The 22,622-nt window shown below is 39.4% G+C and overlaps 1 protein-coding gene and 1 non-coding gene across 2 annotated transcripts in view; both read right to left on the bottom strand.

Annotated features, from left to right (window-relative positions):
• The window catches only part of MNS1 (meiosis specific nuclear structural 1), an 82,597-nt gene extending 60,462 nt beyond the window's left edge, over positions 1-22,135 (bottom strand). Inside the window, exons 1-2 of the mRNA XM_040226589.1 lie at positions 21,989-22,135; positions 21,018-21,239 (exon numbers count right to left, since the gene is read on the bottom strand). Of these exons, the coding sequence (XP_040082523.1) occupies positions 21,018-21,239; positions 21,989-21,991 (225 nt within the window). The 5' untranslated portion in view covers positions 21,992-22,135. The remainder of the gene's footprint in view (positions 1-21,017; positions 21,240-21,988) is intronic.
• Positions 19,077-19,148, bottom strand: TRNAW-CCA. The gene has a single exon. It is a non-coding gene; the product is annotated as a tRNA-Trp (tRNA).
• Positions 22,136-22,622: the final 487 nt, after the last annotated feature.

A 22,622-nucleotide genomic window follows, 5' to 3' on the forward strand; every position in this document is an offset into this window, starting at 1 on the left:
GCTGGGTTGTAATGTAAAATGGTACAGCCACTCTGAAAAATAGCTTTACAGTTAGTTATAAAGCTAACATGCAATTACAACTCAACAGCTATATTCTTAAGCATTTATCCCAAAGAAATGAGAACACATGTTTATTTAAAAACCTATACCCAAAATGTTTATAGCAGATTTATTCAAAATAGCCAATTGAAAATACCCAGACATTCTTTAACAGGTGAATGGTCAAATAAACTGTGGTATATCCATACTATGGAATACTGCTCAGCAACAAAGAGGAATGAACATTAATAGAAGCTACAGTCTGGCTGAACCTCTAGAAATTTTTCTGAGTGAAAAAAATCCAGTCTCAAAAGGTAGCATACTGTTTGATTCTACTTATATAATGTTCTTGGAACATGCTCTATTTTAAGGCTGAAACATAATTCACATAGCATTCAATTTGTATTTCACAATTCACAACTCAGCAGGTTTTTAGTATATTCACAGTGTTGCACATCCAAAACCACTGGCTAGTTTCAAAACTTTTTACAGATAGACTATTATTTGGAGCAGTACTGAGTTCACAGCAAAATTGAGAACAGAGTTCCCATGTACACTATTCCCACACACATGCACAGCCCCCCTCACTATCAACATTCCACACCAGAGGGGAGATTTGCTACAATCAATAAACCTACATTGACACATCATCACCCAAGGTTCAGTTTACCTTACAGTTCAGTTTGGATGTTATATATTCTATGGGTTTGAACAAATATATAATGATATGTACCTACCATTACAGTATCATACAGAATTTCACCACCCTTAAAATCATCTATGCTCTGTTTATTCATCCCTCACTCCTCGAAACTCCTGGCAACCATTAATCTTTACTATCCTCATTGTTTTATGTTGTTCACAATGTCATATCGTTGAAATCATATGCCTTTTCAGATTGGCTTCTTTCACTTATTAATACACATTTAAGATTTTTCCATGTCTTTCCATGACTTGATAGCTCATTTCTTTTAGCACTGAATAATATTCTATTTTCTGTATTATTTCTTCATTCACCTACTGAAGGACATCTCTGTTGCTTACAGGTTTTGGCCAGTATAAACAAAGCTGCCATAAACATCCACATGCAGGTTTTTGGGTAGATGTGGTCATGTATGGATGTGAGAGTTGTACTGTGAAGAAAGCTGAGCACCGAAGAATTGATGCTTTTGAACTGTGGTGTTGGAGAAGACTCTTGAGAGTCCCTTGGACTGCAAGGAGATCCAACCAGTCCATTCTGAAGGAGGTCAGCCCTGGGATTTCTTTGGAAGGAATGATGCTAAAGCTGAAACTCCAGTACTTTGGTCACCTCATGCGAAGAGTTGACTCACTAGAAAAGACTCTGATGCTGGGAGGGATTGGAGGCAGGAGGAGAAGGGGATGACAGAGGATGAGATGGGCTGGATGGCATCACTGACTCGATGGAAGCGGGAGTTGGTGATGGACAGGGAGGCCTGGCGTGCTGCAGTTCATGGGGTCGCAAAGAGTCGGACACGACTGAGCGACTGAACTGAACTGAAGCTTTCAACATTACAGAACATTTTTATCACCCCATAAAAGAAACCTCACAGCTGTTACCAATCATCATTCCCTTTACCCCTCAATCATTAATCTATTTTCTAGCTGTGGGAATTTGCCTATTCTGGATATTTAAATGAAATCATGCAATACATGGTGCTTCTCTTGTGGCTCAGCTGGTAAAGAATCCGCCTGCAGTGCCGGAGACCTGGGTTCAACCCCTGAGTTGGGAAGATCCCTTGGAAAAGGGAAAGGCTACCCACTCTAGTATTCTAGCCTGGAGAATTCCATGGACTGTTTAGTCCATGGGGTCACAAAAAGTTGGACACGACTGAGCCACTTTCGGTCACACGCATTACATGGCCTCTCTGTCTGGCTTCTTTCATTTAGCATAATGCTTTCAAGGTTCACCCATGCTGTGGCACATATCAGTAATGCATACCTTTCTATGGTTGTATATTACTGTGCTGTATAGATACAACATATCTTATTTATCCATTCATAAACGGATGATTATTTGGATTGTTTCCACTTATCTGGCTATCATGAATAATGCTGCAATATGAACATCTGTGTAAAAGTTTTTGTGTGGACATATTTTCAATTATCCTGGTCATATGCTTAGGAGTGGAACTGCTATGTAATAGAGTAACTGTTTAACTTTTTAAGTAACTACCAAACTGCTGTGCACAGTCACTATACCATTTTACATTTCCATCCAAAATGTACAAGAGCTCCAATATTTTATCTCCTCTTCTCCCCCAAATGTAGCAGTCCTCATGGGTCTCAAGTGGTATCTCACTGTGGTTTTCATTTGCATCTCCCTAATCACTAATGGTGCTGAGCACAGTTTTTTGGGATACTATTTATTTATATACATTCTTTGGAGAAATGGTTATTGAAATTCCTTCCTCATTAATTTTTTTTGTCTGTTTACTGATGAATTGTACATTGACCATTCTGTAAGTGACAAAATTATAGAAATAGAGAACATATTAGTGATTATTAGACTTAGGGATGAGGTAGGGCCAGACAAGAAAGATATGAGTATGCTTATAAAACGACATAATATGGGATCCCTGTGATCATGGAATGCTTCTGGATCTTAGCTGTGGTGTTATATATACAAAGCTACATGTTAGCCAACGACTCCTGAGTGGAGAATTGACTCCACAGCTGACAGCAGCAGTGGTGAGGCTGGGGTGCCCTCTGCCCCTAGGTATCCACCAACATTGGCTCCAGCCTTCCCCAGACCCACTTCCAAGCCACAACAGCAGGGCCTTTTCCTCGACCCCTGGCTGCATACAGAGTGACACCCGACAGCCAGTGAAGGTTTAAATGCTCAATGAAGATGATCAGTGGGACAGCCCGGGCACCAGGCATGTCATCCAGCTACATTGAGCAGCTGAAGGGTACGTCCCTGTTAGTTAAGACCTGACAAAACGTGGTCCACTGGAGAAGGGAATGGCAAACCACTACAGTATTCTTGCCTTGAGAACCCCATGAACAGTATGAAAACGCAAAAGATGTAACACTGAAAAATGAACCTCCCAGGTCAGTAGGTGTCCAATATACCACTGGGGAAGAGCAGAGAAATAGCTACAGAAAGAATGAAGGGGCTGAGTGGGAAATAACATCCAACTGTGGTTGTATCTGGTGATGAAAGTCAAGTCCGACGCTGTAAAGAACAATATTGCATAGGAACCTAGAATGTTAGGTCCATGAATCAAGGTAAATTGGATGTGGTCAAACAGGAGATAGCAAGAGTGAGCATTGACATTTCATGAATCAGTGAACTAAAATGAACAGGAATGGGAGAATTTAATTCAGATGACTATTATGTCTATGACTGTGGGCAAGACTCCCTGAGAAGGAATGGAGTAGCCCTCATAATCAACAAATGAGTCTGAAATGCAGTACTTGGGTACAATTTCAAAAATGACAGACTGATCTCTGCTCATTTTCAAGGCAAACCATTCAATATCACAGTAATTCAAGTCTATGCCCCAACCACTAATACTGAACAAGATGAAGTTGAATGGTTCTGAGAAGACCTACAAGACTTCCTAGAACTAACACCAAAAAAAGACGTCCTTTTCATCATAGGGGAATGGAATGCAAAAGTAAGAAGTCAAGTGATACCTGGACTAACAGGCAAGCTTGACCTTGGAGTACAAAATGAAGCAGGGCAAAGGCTAACCAAGTTTTACCAAAAGAACGCACTGGTCGCAGACACCATCTTCCAACAACACAAGAGACGACTCTACACATGGACATCACCAGGTGGTACCAAAATCAGACTGATTATATTCCTTGCAGTCAAAGATGGAGAAGCTCTCACAGTGAGCAAAAACAAGACCTGGTACTGACTGTGGCTCAGATCATCTGCTTCTTTTTGCAAAATTCAAGCTCAAATTGAAGAAAGTAGGGAAAACCACTAGGCCATTCAGGTATGACCTAATCAGATCCCTTATGATTATACAGTGGAGGTGACAAATAGATTCAACGAACTAGACCTGATAGACAGAGTGCCTGAAGAACTATGGACAGAGGTTCATAACATTGTACAGGAGGTGGTGACCAAAACCATCTCCAAGAAAAAGAAATGCAAGAAGGCCAAGTCTGAGGAGGCCTTACAAATAGTTCAGAAAAGAAGAGAAGCAAAAGGCAAAGGAGAAAAGGAAAAATATTCCCAAGAGAATGTAGAGTTCCAGAGACTAGCAAGGAGAGATAAGAAAGCCTTCTTAAGTGAATAATGCAAAGAAAAAGAGGAAAACAACAGAATGGGAAAGACTAGAAACCTTTTTAAGAAAATTGGAAATACCAAGGGAACCTTTCATACAAAGATAGGCACAATAAGGACAAAAATGGCAAGAACCTAACAGAAGCAGAAGAGATTAAAAAGCGGTGGCAAGAATACACAGAAGAATTGCACACAAAAAGCTCTTAATGACCCAGATAACCACAGTGGTGTAGTCACTCACCTTGAGCCAGACATCCTAGAGAACTGGACATGGAACAATGGACTGGTTCAAAATTGGGAAAGGAGTATGTCAAGGCTGTATACTGTCACCCTGCCTATTTAATTTCTATGCAGAGTAAAAACATCATGTGAAACGCTGGGCTGGATGAATCACAAGCTGGAACCAAGACTGCCAGGAGAAATATCAACAGACATGCAGATGATACCACTTTAATGGCACAAAGTGAAGAGGAACTAAAGGTGAAAGGTGATCAAGGTGAAAGAGGAAAGTGAAAAAGCTGGCTTAAAACTCAACATTCAAAAAACTAATATCATGGCGTCTGGTCCTATCATTTCATAGCAAATATATGGGGAAAATGTGGAAACAGTGTCATTTATTTTCTTGGGCTCCAAAATCAACACAGATGGTGACTGCAGCCAAGAAATTAAAAGACACTTGCTGCTTGGAAGAAAAGCTATGAGAAACCTAGACAGTGTATTAAAAAGCAGGGACATCACTTTGCCGACAAAGGTCTATATAGTCAGAGCTATACTTTTTCCAGTAGTCATATATGGATGTGAGTTGGACTACAAAGAAGGTTGAATATTGAAGAACTGATGCTTTTGAACTGTGGTGCTGGAGAAGACTCTTGAGAGTCCCCTGGACAGCAAGGAGAGCAAACCAGTCAATCCTAAAGGAAATCAACCCTGACAATTCATTGAAAGGAATGATGCTGAAGCTGAAGATCCAATACTTTGTCCACCTGATGCAAAGATCTGACTCACTGGAAAAGACCCTAATGCTGGGAAAGATTGAGGACAAGAGGAGAAGGAGGTGCAGTTCCATAGAACTGCACATCCACAGAACTGTAAAGAATGAATTTTATAGTACGCAAATTTAAAAAGAAATCAACTAGCACATCCATACCATATATTACTACTTACTAATAAGGAGTAAACTATTGACACATCCAACAACTTAAATGAATCTCAGAGAATGGAAGAAGATGGTGGAGGAGTAATCTCATCTCTAAGAAGACGAGATGGTTGGATGGCATCACTAACTCAATGGATATGAGTTTGAGCAAACTCTGGGAGATAGTGAAGGACAGGGCAGCCTGTCATGATGCAGTTCATGGTAGTCAGAGAGTCGGACAGGACTTGGCAACTGAACAATGATGACGACACGCTGTATAGGACTAAACCCACACACACAAAGTAACACTTGAGAAATCGGAAAGAGACTAGTAGCGTACAGCATCATTGTTGATATCTTGCTTGTCACATTGTATTATACTTTTGCAAGATGTACCACTGGGAGAAACTGGGTACAGGATACATATGATCTTTCTGTATTATTTCTTATAACTGCATATGAATCTGCAATTATCTATATGAATATATAAATCTATCATCTCAATAAAAATTTCAATGAACAAAAAGCAACAACATACATTGGTGAGGACACAAAGCAAATGGAATTCCTATACATTACTTAAGGAAATACAAAGTAGAGCAGTAACTCTGAGAAACGATTTGGCAGTTTCTTATAAAATGAAACTAACATATACCATTTAATCCAACCATCCTACTCTCAGGTATCTATCCAAGAGAAATGAAAATTTATGTTCATACAAAATTTATATTCAGTTTTATTCATATTAGCCCAAAGCTGGAAACAACTCAAACAACTTTAACCTGTGAATGGACAAACAAACTGTGGTACATCCACATAATACAATACTATTAGAGGGTTATAGGGGTCAGCTGCTCAGTCATTCCCAATTCTTTATGACCCCATGGACTGTAGCCCACCAGGCTCCTCTGTCCATTGGGTTTTCCAGGTAAGAATACTGGAGTGGGTTGCAACTTCCTACTCCAGAGGATCTCCCTGACCCAGGGATCAAACCCACATTTCTTGCATCTCCTGCACTAGCAGGTGAATTCTTTACCACTGTGTCACTTGGGAAGCCAGAACACTACTATACCATTCACCAATTAAAACGAGTGATTCATGAAACAACACAAAATCTTAAATTTGTTTGACTAAGTGAAAGAAGTCAGACCCAAAAAGTGACATATTACATAATTGAATTTGTATGTTAGTATGGAAAAGATAAATCTATTGGACAAAAAAGAAATCAGTGGTTTTCAGGGACTGGGTGGGTATGAGTGGTTGACTACAAAGGGGAAGCATGAAGGAAAGGAATGGAAAGGAATGCTTTGTATGACATTGTAATGGTGGAACCAGTAATTATCCATTTGCCAAAATCCACAGAACTGCACATCTATAGAACTGTACAGAATGAATTTTATAATATGCAAATTTTAAAAGAAATCAACTAGCACACCCATACCATATACTACCACTTAATAATGAGTAAACTACTGACACATCCAACAACTTAAATGAATCTCAGAGAGAAGAAGATGGCGGAGGAGTAAGACAGCGAGATCGCCAGCCTCCCCACAGATACATCAAAAACTCATCAAGATTGGGAACAAATACAAAACAGCCTCTTGGCAACAGCAGAAGACCCCAGGCCTCCGTGGGGAGAGGGGCAAGCTAACTTCCCTGGAATGAGGTAGGGTGGAGAACAAAGACATAAAAACGGAAGAGATGGAGAACTTCAAGATGGGAGCTTGTGCCCCCAGGAAGGGAGGGAGTCGTGAAGGAGGAAGAGTTTCCGTGCACTGGGAAGCTTCCTCACAGTTGGGACCAAAGGGGAACTGCAGAATCTTGGAGAGCTGGGCAAAGTGGGGGACCTAGAGGGCAGAATTCAGAGAAGCTGCATTTCTCAGCCCATAAACAGCTCACAGACCCTGGCCCTGACCAGACGACAAGCTCAGGGAGCCAAGAAGTTCACAGAAGCTCCACGGCACATAACGTGGGGCCAAGGTGCCAAGAGAAGAGCACACAAACCTCGAGGTGTAGAGGGTTGGCCCAGGCTGCTGACAGAAGCACACACAAACCTCTGCAGCACAGCAGGCAGGCCCAGGGTGCCAAGAGAAAGGCACACAAGTCCCAAGGTGTGGAGGGTGGGCTCAGGGTATGGAATGAAACCCACACAAGTCTCTGTGATGCAGAGCGCAGGTTTGGGGAGCTGAGAAAAGTGCCATGCAAGCCCCTGCCTAGCAAGCATCAGCCTACAGTGCAGGGCAGGACCAGGGTAAAGAAGCTCCAGCAAAAATTCAAGGGACAAGTAGGGGCCTGGCAGCAGTGAGGATATGCTGAGGGCCACTTCGACATGGCTGGAGAAACACACATGTCTAACACTGTCAAAGCCAGGAGGCTGTCCAACGTCATACTGAATCCACAGACACCCCAAAAACTACTACTAGACACTCTGCTGCCCTGCAGAGAGATGAGATCCAGCTCCATCAAGCAGAACACAGTCACAAGCCCCCCTAACCAGGAAACCACCACAGGACACGAATTCAACCCCATCCACAGGGGCACACTCCACAACCAAGAAGAACATGAACGTGAGAATTTTCTTTTTTTCTCCTTTAAGTCACATTGTTCGTTTCTCCTACATATTTCTGTCTTCATGTTAGCCTTTTGTGGTGCTGTGGAGTTTTTCTCTTGTTAAAAATTTTTTTTCTTTAAGATTTTTTTCCTTTTGTGTTTTTTAACTTTGTCTTAGTTCTGTTTTTCTTATAGCTACAGCTATTCCTGAATATATATAAATCTTTTTCATATACATCTATTTATCTTTGCTTTTCTGTTTTTTAACTTCCTCTCCCACCCATTTCTTTTCTCTTTTCTCTTTCTCCTCTTTTTTTCTTCACTCTTTCTTTTTTCACCATGTAAGTTAAATTGTTGTAGTCTCTTTGCTATATTCCCCAGTTGGCACTCAGCTCAGGCTCCAGTTTTCTGGATTGAGTGTTAGTGAGCTCTACTTTTAATTGGCTGATATCAGTTTTGGTTTCCTTTGCTCACAAAGTCAATCTCCTGTACTCTCTTTTGTTTAGAATACTTTGGCTATTTATCTCTGTGTGTGTAAGAGTGTGTAAATGTTCCATTATTTTTGTAGTTACATGTCTCATGTTGTACTGACCATCTACCTTTCATTTCATGTCATGTTTTGCTTTTTGGTGTGTTTGCTTTAACCCCTTTTAACACTATGATAAACAACTTAGGGAGCCCCTGTCCCCCGACCACAGATCACACCTGAACCACTGAGGTGAGAGCACTGGGTCCAAGACTCCAGAATGCCAGAGAACTCCTAACCCCAGGGGTATTAATTACTGAGAACTTCGACACCTGTACACAAAGTCTGGTATCACGCAGCTATTGGCAGCATCCACTGAAGGACACTTTACCCAAACAACAAGCAAGACAAAAACACAAAAACAATCACCAGCATACAGGAGTCCCACAGACACTCCAAAATACACCTCACACAGCCCTGCCAATCTGAAGAAAAAACCTCACCTCCTCCCACTAGAACACAGGTACAAATCACCTCAAAAAAGAAGTCCACACAAACCACTGAACCAACCTTTCCCTCTGAGGGCAAAAACCAAGGGCAGAAGGAATACAACCCTAAAAGTTGGGGAAAGGAGACCTCAAACTGAGTAAGTTAGAAAGTAAACAAATAAATAAAAGGAGAAATATAGCACAAATGAATGAACAAGGTAGAAACTCACAAGACCAAATAAATCAAGAGGAAATAAGCAAACTACCTGAAAAGGAATTCAGAATAATGAGAGTAAAGATGTTCCAAGCTTTGAAAGTAAAATGGAGAAAATAAAAGAAACAATCAACACAATTAATACAATTACCAAGTACATAGAAGAAATAAAGAATAAGTAAACAGAGATGAATAGCACAATTATTGAAATTAAAAATACTCTAGAAGGAATCAACAGTACAATAACTGAGGCAGAAGAACAGGTAAGTGAGCTGTAAAAGAGAATGGCGGAAATACTGCTGAAGAATAGAATAAAGGAAAAGGAACAAAAAGAAATTGAGGATAGACTCAAGAGACCTTTGGGACAACATTAAACGCACAAACATTTGAGTTATAGAGGTCCCAGAAGAAGACAAAGAGAAAGGAACTGAGAAAATTTTTGAAGAGATTATAGCTGAAAACTTCCCCAGCATGGGAAAGGAAATAGTCAATCAAGTCCAAGATGTGCAGAGAGTCCTTTAACAGAATAAACCTAAGGAGAGACATACTGAGACACATACTAATCAAGCTAACAGAGATTAAACACAAAGAAAGAATATTAAAAGCAGTGAAGGAAAGCAACAAGTAACATACAATGGAAAACCCATACAATTAACAGGAGATCTTTCAGCAGAAACTCTGCAGGCCAGAAGGGAATAGCAGGATATATTTAAAGTACTGCAAGAAAAAAAATCTACAACCAAGATATTCCACCTGGCAAGGATCTCACTCAAAATGGATGGAGAAACCTAAAGCTTCACAGACAAGCAAAAATTAAGAATTTAGTACCACCAAACCAGCTTTACAACAAATACTGAAGGGACTTATATAGGCAGTAAACACAAGAGAAAGGGAAGACCTACAAAAACAAACTCAAAACAATTAAGAAAATGCCAACAGGAACATATATATGAATAATTACTTATATGAAATATGAAAAATGTAAACAGATTAAATGCACCAACCAAAAAATACAGACTGGTTGAATGGATATAAAAACAAGACTCATATATTTGCTGCCTACAAGAGACCCACTTCAGACCTACAGACACATACAGACTGAAAGTAAAAGGATGGAAAAAGATATTCCATGCAAACGGAAATCAAAAAGAAGCTGGAGTGGCAATTCTTATTTCAGATGAAGTAAACTTTAAAATAAAGAATAGTATGAGCAATAAAGAAGGATACTACATAATGATCAAGGGATCAATCCAAGAAGAAGACATAACAATTTCAAATATTTATGCATCCAACACAGGAGCACCTCAATACATAAGGCAAATACTAACAAACATACGAGAGGAAATCGACAGTAACACAATAATAGTAGGGTACTTTAACACCCTACTTTCACCAATAGACAGATCATAAAAATAGAAAATCAGTAAATACAAACCTTGAATGAAACATTAGACCAAATGGGCCTAATTGCTATCCTCAAGACTTTCCATCCAAATGCAGAAGAATACATTTTCTTCTCAAATGCACATAGAACATTCTCCAGGACAGACCACATCTTGGGCCACAAATCAAGCAGCAGTAAATCTAAGAAAATTGAAATCATATCAAGCATCTTCTCTGATCATACCGCTATGAGACTAGATACCAACTATAGGGGGAAAAATGCAAAAAAACACAAACACGTGAAGATTAAACAATACACTACTAAATAACAAAGAGGTTACTAAAGAAATAAGAAGGGAAATCAAGAGATTCCTAGAAACAAATGACAATGAAAACAGGATGAGCCAAAACCTATGGGATACAGCAAAAGCAGTTCTAAGAGGGAAGTTTATAGCAATACAATCCTATCTCAAGAAACAAGAAAACATCAAATAGATTACTCTATATCTAAAGCAGCTGGAAAAAGAAGAAGAAAAAAAACCCCAAAGTCGCAAAAGGGAACAAATCATAAAGATCAGAGCAGAAATAAATGAAAAAGAAATGAAGGAAACAATAGTAAAGATTAATAAAACTAAAAGCTGGTTCTTTGAGAAGATAAACAAAATTGACAAACCATTAGCCAGACTTATCAAGAAAAAAAAGGAAGAAAAATCAACAAAATTAGAAATGAAAAAGGAGAGGTTACAACAGACAACACAGAAATATAATGGATCATAACAGAGTACTATGAGCAACTATATGTTAATAAAATGGGACAACCTAGAGGAAATGGACAGATTCTTAGAAATGATCAAACTCCCAAGACTGAACTAGGAAGAAACAGAAATTATGAACAAGCCAATTACAAACACTGAAATTAAAACCGTGATTTAAAATCTCCCAAAAAACAAAAGCCAGACAGCTTCACAGGGGAATTCCATCAAACATTTAGATGACAGCGAATGCCTATTTTTCTGACACTCTTCCCAAAAATTGCAGAGGAAGGAATACTTCCAAACTCATTCTACAAGGCCACAATCACTGATACCAAAACCAAACAAAGATATCATGAAAAAAGAAAAGTATAGGCCAATATCACTGATGAATATAGATGCAAAAATCCTCAATGAAATTCTAGCCAAAAGAATTTAACAACACATTAAAAAGATCATAGACCATGATCAAGCCAGGTTTATCCCAGGTATGCAAGGATTCTTCAATATATGCAAATCAATCAATGTGATACACCATATTAACAAATTAAAAGATAAAAATCATATGATAACCTCCAGCAGAAAAACATTTTGACAAAATTCAGCACCCATTTATGATAAAAACTCTTCAAAAAATGGACATACAAGGAATCTACCTTAGCCTAATAAAGGGCATATTCAACAAAGCCAGAGCAAACATTATTCTCAATGGGTAGAAACTGAAAGCATTCCTTCTGAGATCAGGAATAAGACAAAGATGCCCACTCTTGACACTATTATTCAACAGTTTTGGAAGTCCTAGCCACAGCAATCTGAGACAAGAAAGAAATAAAAGGAATCCAGATTGGAAAGGAAGAAGTAAAACTCTATTTGCATGACATGATACTGTATGTAGAAAACCCTAATGATACTATCAGAAAATTACTGGAACTAATCAGTGAATTTAGTAAAGTTGCAGGATACAAAATCAATACACAGAAATCACTTGCATTCCTATATACTAACAACTGAAAAATCAGAAAGAAATTAAGGAATCAATCCCATTTACCATTGCAACTAAAAGAATCAAATAACTAGGAATAAACCTATCGAAGGAGATAAGAGAGCTATATACAGAAAACTATAAGGCACTGATGAAAGAAATCAAAGATGACATAAACAGATGGAGGGATAGTCCATGCTCCTAGATTGGAAGAATCAATATTGTGAAAATGACTATACTACCAAAAGCAATCTACAAATTCAATGCAATCCCTATCAATTTACCAATGGCGTTTGTCACAGAACTAGAACAAAAAATTTCACAATTTGCATGAAAATATAGAAGGCCCCAAATAGCCAAAGCAATCTTGAGAAAGAAGAATAGAAGAATAGCCCAATGAACTAGGCTAAAAAGCCCAGAGATAAACCCATGCACATGTGAGCACCTTATCTTTGACAAAGGAGGCAAAAATATACAGTGGGGAAAAAGATAGTCTCTTCAATAAGTGGTCCTGGAAGAACTGGACAACTACATGCAAAAGAATGAAATTAGAACACTTCCTAATACCATACACAAAGATAAACTCAAAACAGATTAAAGACCTAAATGTAAGACCAGAAACTATAAAACTCTTAGAAGAAAATATAGGCAGAACACTGCATGACATAAATCATAGCAAGATTCTTTATGACCTACCTTCTAGAATAATGGATATAAAGACAAAAATAAATAAATGGACGTAATTAAACTTCAAAGCTTTTGCATGGCAAAAGTTTTCACCTTCATAAACAAGGTGTAAAGATAACCCTCAGAATGGGAGAAAATAATAGCAAATGAAACAACTTACAAAGACTTAATTTATAAAATATACAAGTAGCTCATACAACTCAATACCAGAAAAACAAACAACCCAACCAAAAAGTGGGCAAAAGACCTAAACAGACATTTCTCCAAAGACATACAGATGGCTAATAAACATATGAAGAGATGTTCAACATCACTCATGATTAGAGAAATGCACATCAAAACTACAATGAGATATCACTTCACTCCAGACAGAATGGCCATAAGCAAAAAATCCACAAACAAGTGCTGGAAAGGGTGTGGAGAAAATGGAACCCTCCTACTTGCTGTTGGGAATGTAAACTGATATAGACAGTATGGAGACCCTTTAAAAAACTAGGAGTAAAACCACCACAGAGCTTCCCTGATAGCTCAGTTGGTAAAGAATCCACCTACAATGCAGGAGACTCCAGTTCAATTCTTGGGTCAGGAAGATCTGCTGGAGAAGGGAGAGGCTACCCACTCCAGTATTCTTGGGCTTCCCTTGTGGCTCAGCTGGTAAAGAATCCATCTGCAACGTGGGAGACATGGGTTCGATCCCTGGGTTGGGAAGATCCCCTGGAGAAGGGAAAGGCTACCCACTCGAGTATTCTGGCTTGGAAAGTTCCACAGACTGTATATGTATAGTCCATGAAGTCACATGGACTGTACAGTCCACGGGGTCACAAAGAGTCAGACACGACTGAGCGACTTTCACTTTCCACTTTTCAAAAACCACCATATGTACCAGCAATATCACTTCTAGGCATATACCCTGAAGAAACCAAAACTGAAAAAGAGACATGTTCCCCAATGTTCATTGCAGCACCATTTACAATAGACAAAACAGAGAATCAACCTAGATGTCTACTGACAGATGAATGGATAAAGAAGCTGTGGTACGTATATATGATGGAATATTACTCAGCCATCAAAAGGAACACATTTGAGTCAGTTCTAATGAGGTGGACAAACCTAGAGCCTATTATACAGAGTGAAGTCAAAAAGAGAAATATAAATATCATATACTGACACATACATATGGAATCTAGAAAGATGGTACTGATGAATTTATTTGCAGGACAGCAATGGAGAAACAGACAGAGAACAGACCTATGGACACGGGGGAAGGGAAGAAGGGAGAGTATGGAGAGAGTAACATGGAAACTTACAATACCATATATAAAATGGATAGCCAACAGGAATTTGCTATATGACTCAGGGAACTCCAACAGGGGCTCTGCGACAATCTAGAAGGGTGGGATGTGGAGGGAAATGGGAGGAGGTTCGGGAGGAGGGACATGGGTATACCTATAGCTGATTCTTGTTGATGTTTGACAGAAAACAACAAAATTCTGTAAAGCAATTATCCTTCAATTAAAAAATAAAGTGCCCCCTCCAAAAAAAGCAGCAGCAGCTATGACACATATATATAATGGAATATTACTCAGCCATAAAAGGAACACATTTGAGTCAGTTCTAATGAGGTGGATGAACCTAGGACCTATTATGCAGACAGAAGTAATATAAGTAAGAGAAAAACAAATATCATATATTAACACACATATATGGAATCTAGAAGGATGGTACTGATGAATCTGTTAGCAGAGCAGCATTGGAGACTGCTTACATAGAGAACATTGGAGATGCAGATATAGAGAACATACTTAAGGATAAGGGTGAGGTAGAAGAGGGAGAGGGTTGGATAAATGGAGAGAGCAGCATGGATTCATATATACTAACATATGTAAATAGGTAGCCAACAGGAATTTGCTGTATGACTTGGGGGAACTCAAACTGGGGCTCTGTAATAACCTAGAGGGGTAGGAATGGGCAGGGGATGGGAGGGAGATTCAAGAAGGAGGGGACATACATACACCAATGATTAATAGTATGACAAATCAAACCAATACTATAAACCAATCATCAAAAATAAATATTTAAAAAAATGAATCTCAAGAGCATGATGTGCAATAAAAACAGCCTATTCAAAAGTGACAGACATATGATTCCATATATATATGTAATCACACACGACTGTTTACACAACATTTTTTAATAACATTCTTGAAGTAACAAAATTATAAAGATGGAGAACAAATTACTGATTGCTGGCATAGTGGGGATTGAAGGAAGAGTGTGACTATAATGGGGTATCATGAATGAGGTCTTGGTGGGGATGGAATAGCTCTGTTTCTTGAATGAGGTGGTGGTTGCATAAATGTGTACCTTTGATAAAATGACACAGAAGTACATAAGCATAATGCAGCAATGCCACTTTCCAGGATTTGATACTGTAGTACAGTTATACAAGACGTAATCAATGAAAGAAACTGTCCAGGGGCCAGCGGACAGTACTCCCACACTATCTTTGCACCTTCCCAAGGATGTGTAACTAGTTCAACATTAAAAAAAAAAAAAAAAACAGATCAATCAGATGTGGGGAGAACAATGAATGTTGACTATAACAAATTAATTGTATTAAAAACCAATCACAAAACAAATAAAAATCAATCAAATAACCACAATGAAGTAGATAGGCAGGAGTGGACCAACATAACTGTAAAAAAGTGTTTGACAAAGCGAAAGACACAAAGAACTGTACCCAAATCTATAATATAGTAAGTAAATTTGCTGTTCACTAGGGTGCAGATTAGCAATTCTGAAACTATCTGTATTCTGAAGTTGAAAGAATAAGTAAATATATTACAGATGATGAGAGCCAGATTTCTTTTTGTTGGGAGAATGCAATTACAAATAAATAACAAAAGGGGAAAGACAAAAGTGACCCCTGTAGAGGCAGACTGGAGTCAGCAGTACCAACACAGACTCATGGCTTGTTTTATCAATAAATACATGCAGATAGACACAGACATAAATGTAAACACAGATGTGTGTGTATGGTTATTTTCTAGTTCTTTCCCCTTACAGTGTCACACTAAAAATGAGCACATCTATCATTCAGACCTTGGTTTCTAAATATCATTCTCCAATGAAAAGAACCAAGTCTCCTTAGAGAACTGGCTGATTCCAAGGCAAGGAAAGAATAAGCTGAGTCTGGAATACCTTCTGGTGCCAGAAAGTAAGTAAACTTCATGTGTAGAGAAGGGTCATGTGGCAGGGAATGTCAGCAACCTCTGGGAGATGAAAACTTCAGCCTTAGAACTACAAGAACATGAACTCTCCTAAGTAAGTGAGCTGAGAAGAGGCCTCAAGTTCCATATGAAAATGCATCCCAGGCAACACCTTGCTTTTAGCCTTGTGAGACCAAGCAGACAGTCCAGCTACACCACATCTGGACTTCTGACCAGCAGAAACTGGGAGGCAACAAATGAGTGATGTTTTCAGCTGCAAAGTTTGTGGTAATTTGATACACAGCAACAGAAAAACTAACGTAACAAAAAAAACTATAGTATTCAAAATAGTCAAGGTCAGGAAAGGCAAGAAAAAGGGAGGAATTCTCATAGAATGGAGGAGACTAAGATTGGTGGAGACCAAAGAGACCTGACAACTAAATGAAACTTGTGATACTGGAACACAAAAAAAGATGTCAGTGGAAAAACTGATGAAGTCTGAATAAATCTCACAATTCAGTTAACAGTATTGTGCCAAGGCTAATTTCTTCATTTGATAATTGTCCTATGATTATGTTAGACGTTAACATAAAGGGAACTCAGGTTAAGGGGATACAGGATTTTTTAACACTACTTTTGCAACTATTCCATAAGCCTAACTTTATCTCAGAAAGTTAAAAATACACCTATTCCCAAGTTCTATCTGCTGAAAAGACCTGGAACCAATATAATAATAACAACCATATCTAACATCCAAGAATAATAAGCATATCTAAACCCAACTTCTCTCTAAATACTATTTCCACTAAAAAATAATAGAATTCCTTAGTACAATGGCCAATTCCAGGTGCAAATAAAGAAATTTATAAGATGAGCCCTTTATTAGTTTTCCAGAGAAACAGAAACAATATAATAGGGAATCAGCATCAGCTCAAGCAGTTTTGGAAATGGGCAAGTCCCAAGACCTGCAGGGTGAGTTGGAAAGCTGGATGAGGACAGCCAGTTGGTTTAGTTCTACTCTAAGTTCAAAGGCCAGAGGGCCAGTGGTGTAGCTCCTGTCAGAAGGATTTTAGGTTTGAGACTTGAGCTGATATTTCAGTCCAAGTGTGAAGACAGGAAAAATGTGAATAATCCAGCTGGAAGGCAATCAGGGAGGAGGAATTTCCTCTCACTTGGGTTTTTTGTTCTATTCAGGCCTTCATCTACACTAGGGGTGAAATCTGCTTTACCCGATTTACTAATTTAAATGTTAATCTCATCTAAAAACACCCAAAATAATGTTTGACCAAATATCTGGGCACCCCATGGCCCAGTCCAGTTGACACGTAAAATTAACCATCCCTGCTGCTGCTGCTGCTGCTAAGTTGCTTCAGTCATGTCCAACTCTGTGCGACCCCATAGACGGCAGCCCACCAGGCTCCCCCATCCTTGGGATTCTCCAGGCAAGAACACTGGAGTGGGTTGCCATTTCCTTCTCCGATGCATGAAAATGAAAAGTGAAAGTGAAGTAGCTCAGTCGAGTCCAACTCTTAGCGACCCCATGGATTGCAGCCTACCAGCCTCCTCCGTCCATGGGATTTTCCAGGTAAGAGTACTGGAGTGGGTTTCCATCCCTAAGCTGTAACATTTTGTTCTGACAAAAAGCAAGGAAGCTACCACAGATTAAGGAAGTCTTGTCAAAAGGACACAGAGCCACAAAAAGGCATCCACTGGCCAAAAGTATAATTCAAGTATATAAAGACCCATGAGTCCATAGAGATAATTTTTAAGAGAGACCCATGAGTCCATAGAGATAATTTTAAAAAGAGAAAAAGTTCAAAGCTAAAGAAAACAAAATTTTAAAAAACAACACAGGCATACACCGATGGAAGTAACTAGGATACCAATTCTTACTCTGATAATTAACTATTGATCTCCCTTTCAAGTAAAAACTGTATTTCAGGGTACTAAATTACCCTTTTTTGTTGTTTTTAAACAACAAAATTTAAAAATCAGTGTTTTGCAAGCCCTAATAAACAAAAAAGATTCATTGGTGAATCCACAGATTCAAGTTTGGTGGGGATCTGTACAACAGAGGAACCAGGCTGTCTCTCTAAGTCCACTGATCAACATTAGCACCAGCTAGTGGATTACAAGATCAAGGACAACACCACCACAGAGTGACTGCCGAAAAGTTGTACATAAATCTATTATGAGATGGTTGATATGAGTTTGAGCAAGCTCCACGAGTTGGTGATGAACAGGGAAGCCTGGTGTGCTACAGTCCACGGGGTCGAAAAGAGTCGGACATGACTGAGCAACTAAACTGAAATCTAATCATGCCTTTAGGGCTAACTTTCATTTAAAGGAAATATAAGAGATAGAGGAACAAAGTAAAGGAACTATTGAGAAAGCAAACAAATAAATACAGAAAGTGGGATATCCTATTAAACAACTGACCAAGCAAGTTAAACACATGTTAAAAACATGAAGTTAAAGAAATAAAGTACAAGGGAAGGGCTGTTTTAGATTAAGAGGGATCCGACATAACCAAATACACTGTATGAACCTTGTTTGGATCTTGACTGAATTGTAAAATCTGTCTTTTAACACAATCACAGAAATTTAACTATGGAATGGTATTAAATGATGCCTAGAATTTATTTATTGATAATTTTATTAGGTAAGATAGTGGCATTATGCTGCTATGTTTAAAAAAACGCATATTTTATAAGATGTATACTGAAGTACGCAAGAGAGACTTGATATAATACCTGGGATTTTCTTAAAAACTAAAGAAGGTGAAGTTGCTCAGTCGTGTCTGACTCTTTGCGACCGCATGGACTGTAACCTACTACGCTTCTCCGTCCGTGGGATTCTCCAGGCAAGAATACTGGAGTGGGTTGCCATTTCCTTCTCCAGGGAATCTTCCCAACCCAGGGATCGAACCTGGGTCTCCTGCATTGGGGGCAGACACTTTAACCTCTGAGCCACCAGGGAAGCCCCCCCCCCCCGCAAAAAAAAACTAAAGAAAAAATAAGAATAAAAGAATGGGGGAAAAAATCTAATCCCTAAGAATATTCTTGCCCAGGGTTAAAAAGTCATGTCTAAGATTCTGAAATTTGAAACTCAGAAGGATGAATATCACTTTTAAAACTTGTTTTTGCCATTCCCTATATCTTACAATATAGAAATACCAATAACCTTAGATATGCAGATGACACCATCCTTATGGCAGAAAGTGAAGAGGAACTAAAAAGCCTCTTGATGAAAGTGAAAGAGGAGAGTGAAAAAGTTGGCTTAAAGCTCAACATTCAGAAAACGAAGATCATGGCATCTGGTCCCATCACTTCATGGGAAATAGATGGGGAAACAGTGGAAACAGTGTCAGACTTTATTTTGGGGGGCTCCAAAATCACTGCAGATGGTGACTGCAGCCGTGAAATTAAAAGATCGCTCTTTGGAAGAAAAGTTATGACCAACTTAGATAGCATATTGAAAAGCAGAGACATTATTTTGCCAACAAAGGTCTGTCTAGTCAAGGCTATGGTTTTTCCTGTGGTCATGTACGGATGTGAGAGTTGGACTGTGAAGAAGGCTGAGCCCCGAAGAATTGATGCTTTAGAACTGTGGTGTTGGAGAAGACTCTTGAGAGTCCGTTGGACTGCAAGGAGATCCAACCAGTCCATTCTGAAGGAGATCAGCCCTGGGATTTCTTTGGAAGGAATGATGCTGAGGCTGAAACTCCAGTACTTTGTCCACCTCATGCGAAGAGTTGACTCATTGGAAAAGACTCTAATGCTGGGAGGGATTGGGGGCAGGAGGAGAAGGGGACGACAGAGGATCAGATGGCTGGATGGCATCGCTGACTCGATGGAAGCGAGTCTGAGTGAACTCCTGGAGTTGGTGATGGACAGGGAGGCCTGGCGTGCTGCGATTCATGGGGTCTCAAAGAGTCGGACACGACTGAGCGACTGAACTGAACTGATATCCTACAAAATGTTGACCATACAGCAGACACTAAAAGAATACATAAACATCAGATAACTTTTTCACATTTATAAGAACTCCTTTATTTTCTTGTTGGTTTCTCTTTTTCTACCTCCCTCATCCCTTAAAATATTCAGAAATTTCCACTCAAAAGCTGTCTCCAAACTTTAGTAGTTACATACTTACGTATTACACTGTAATTCTTTCTTTTCTTTCTTTTTTTGGCAGCATTTTGTGGCATCCTAGTTCCCCAACCAGGGATCAAATCCATGTCCCCTACATTCTGGGCATTGAGTCTAAATCATTGGACTGCCAGATAAGTTCCAGACAAAGTAAATTCATAGCTAATATATAAGTGCTCATTTTCTACCACTTAAAATACATGTTTAATATCTGTAAATTTAAAACAAGTGTTCTTAAATTTTTGTCTTTAGAATTTTATGGAAGGCAACAGAACTAGACTTAAACCATGGAAGTCAGTAATTAGAGATTTCATATTTAAGGGAAAAAAATCCTTAGTGCTTACTCTTCCAGGCACTATTCTAAGAGCTTTGCCTATATTAATTATTAAAACAGTACTAACTGATCACTAAAACAATCCTATGATGTAGGTACTATTATTATTCTTATTTTCTCAAGGAGGCAGACAAAGTAAAAGCAACTTACTCAGTAAAAGCAAGGCTCCACAGCTAACATGTCCAGTACCAGGACTCAAAGGCACACTGGCTCCAAATCCCAGCTTTGGGCTGACTCACAGGGAGGCATCCTTTGCCTGATGTTTATCCTATCTGCTACATTCCAGTATTAACAGCTGGCTTTCATTGTTTCCAAAGAGAAAATGAAGAGAAAAATGATGTGAGAATGAATAGTAAAACTTACCTTTTGAATGGCCTCTTCCATATCCAACTCAAATTGTTCATCCTGTAATAATCTGAGGAACCTTTTGCGCTCAGCCCGGTCATCATTCTCATTCTGCACCATTTGGTCCCTGGTTTGATTCTGTAGCCTTTGTAGTGCCTCGACATGCAATTTTTTGCAATAGTTTATATCTACTAATTTCTGATGCCTTTCACTGAAGTTCAAAGTTCTCCTTTTGGAAGCCTAAAATGGAGAAGGGAAAACAAAACAAACAAAAAAAGCATACTTTGGTATTCCAGGATCTAATTTGTAAAAATACATTGATGTAGCCCCAGAAACAAATAAAACTGTAATAAACGAAAGGCGTTTGGCTTCCTCTCCAAATTCAGAGGTAACAAAAAAGGAATGTGGTAGATCAAAAAAATTTTTTAAAGATGCATTAATGAAGCAGGTACTATTTGTGTTCCCCATCTTATAGATGAGGCATGGAAAGTTAAAGCAACTTGACTCAAGTTTCCTCAGCCAATAAACAACCATATTAGAATTCTGAGACGCGCAGCTGAGTTCTACATACCCAGCTCTTCACCACTATCCTCATTCCATCCTCTACTGCTTCCCCCTTGTTTAGGAAGTGCGGTTCAAAAGCTGCTCACGTTTTTCTAATACACATTAAATAAGTCAACCCGCTATTTATTCACTCGCTCTCTCCTGGAGCTTTATTTCCACTCATTTGTTCAGCAGTTCTTAAACATCTCCCAAATTTCCAGAAACGTGGGAAGCAAATTTTTTTGCCGGGCAGATCTAATGAAGGGCGGGGTGGGGGGGGGGGACAGCCAGCACGCGCGTCGCTTAAATAGCAGCACCTGAGGTCTCTGAGATACGATTTTCCCATTTATTTCTCAGATTAGGCACTTCAAATCCTTTTTTAGAAGCAGGCTGGCTCTAAACTAGAATTAAATCAATAGACAACACAGTAGTTTCGGCATGCTTACCATCTCGGCAGACGAAACTCCCCTTCTCCCTCTCGAGCGGCGATAACCTCCAGCGGCAAACCTAAACACCAGCAGGGCTCTCCGGTGTCTACGAGGTTTCCCAGCAACCGCCACCGCGGAGTGCCCGCCCGAACCTTGACTACGCGCAGTGTCGCCGCTTCCCATTGGACGCAGCAGTACCCAATCACTACTGAGTTTCTTGAGAGGCTGGCAGAAGGGCTACTCCATAGGTTTAAAGGAGGCAGGCGGGAGTTCCAAATGTATCATGGTGCAAAGCCTTTGCAATCTGTTAGGAGCCCAAGATTACCCTCAAAGAACGAAGTGTGGGCTTAGTGGAGTTTGGAACCAAGTTGAAATATAGAAACTGTTTACTGAGAAATACGGCAAACTCCTATGTAAGACAATGCGGGAGATCTGGGTTCAATCCCCAGGTTGGGAAGATCCCCTGGAGGAGGGCATGGCAACCCACTCCAGTATTCTTGCCTGGAGAATCCTCATGGACATAGGAACCTGGTGGGCTACAGTCACTGGGGTCACTAAGAGTCGGACACAACTGAGCAACTAAGCACCTCCGTAAGACATGAGACCAAAGGCCCTTTCCTTGCACAGAACATATTACAACCTCACTGCATGT

The sequence above is a fragment of the Oryx dammah genome, unplaced genomic scaffold, assembly GCF_014754425.2.
Source record: "Oryx dammah isolate SB20612 unplaced genomic scaffold, SCBI_Odam_1.1 HiC_scaffold_26, whole genome shotgun sequence".
Taxonomy (NCBI): Eukaryota; Metazoa; Chordata; class Mammalia; order Artiodactyla; family Bovidae; genus Oryx; species Oryx dammah.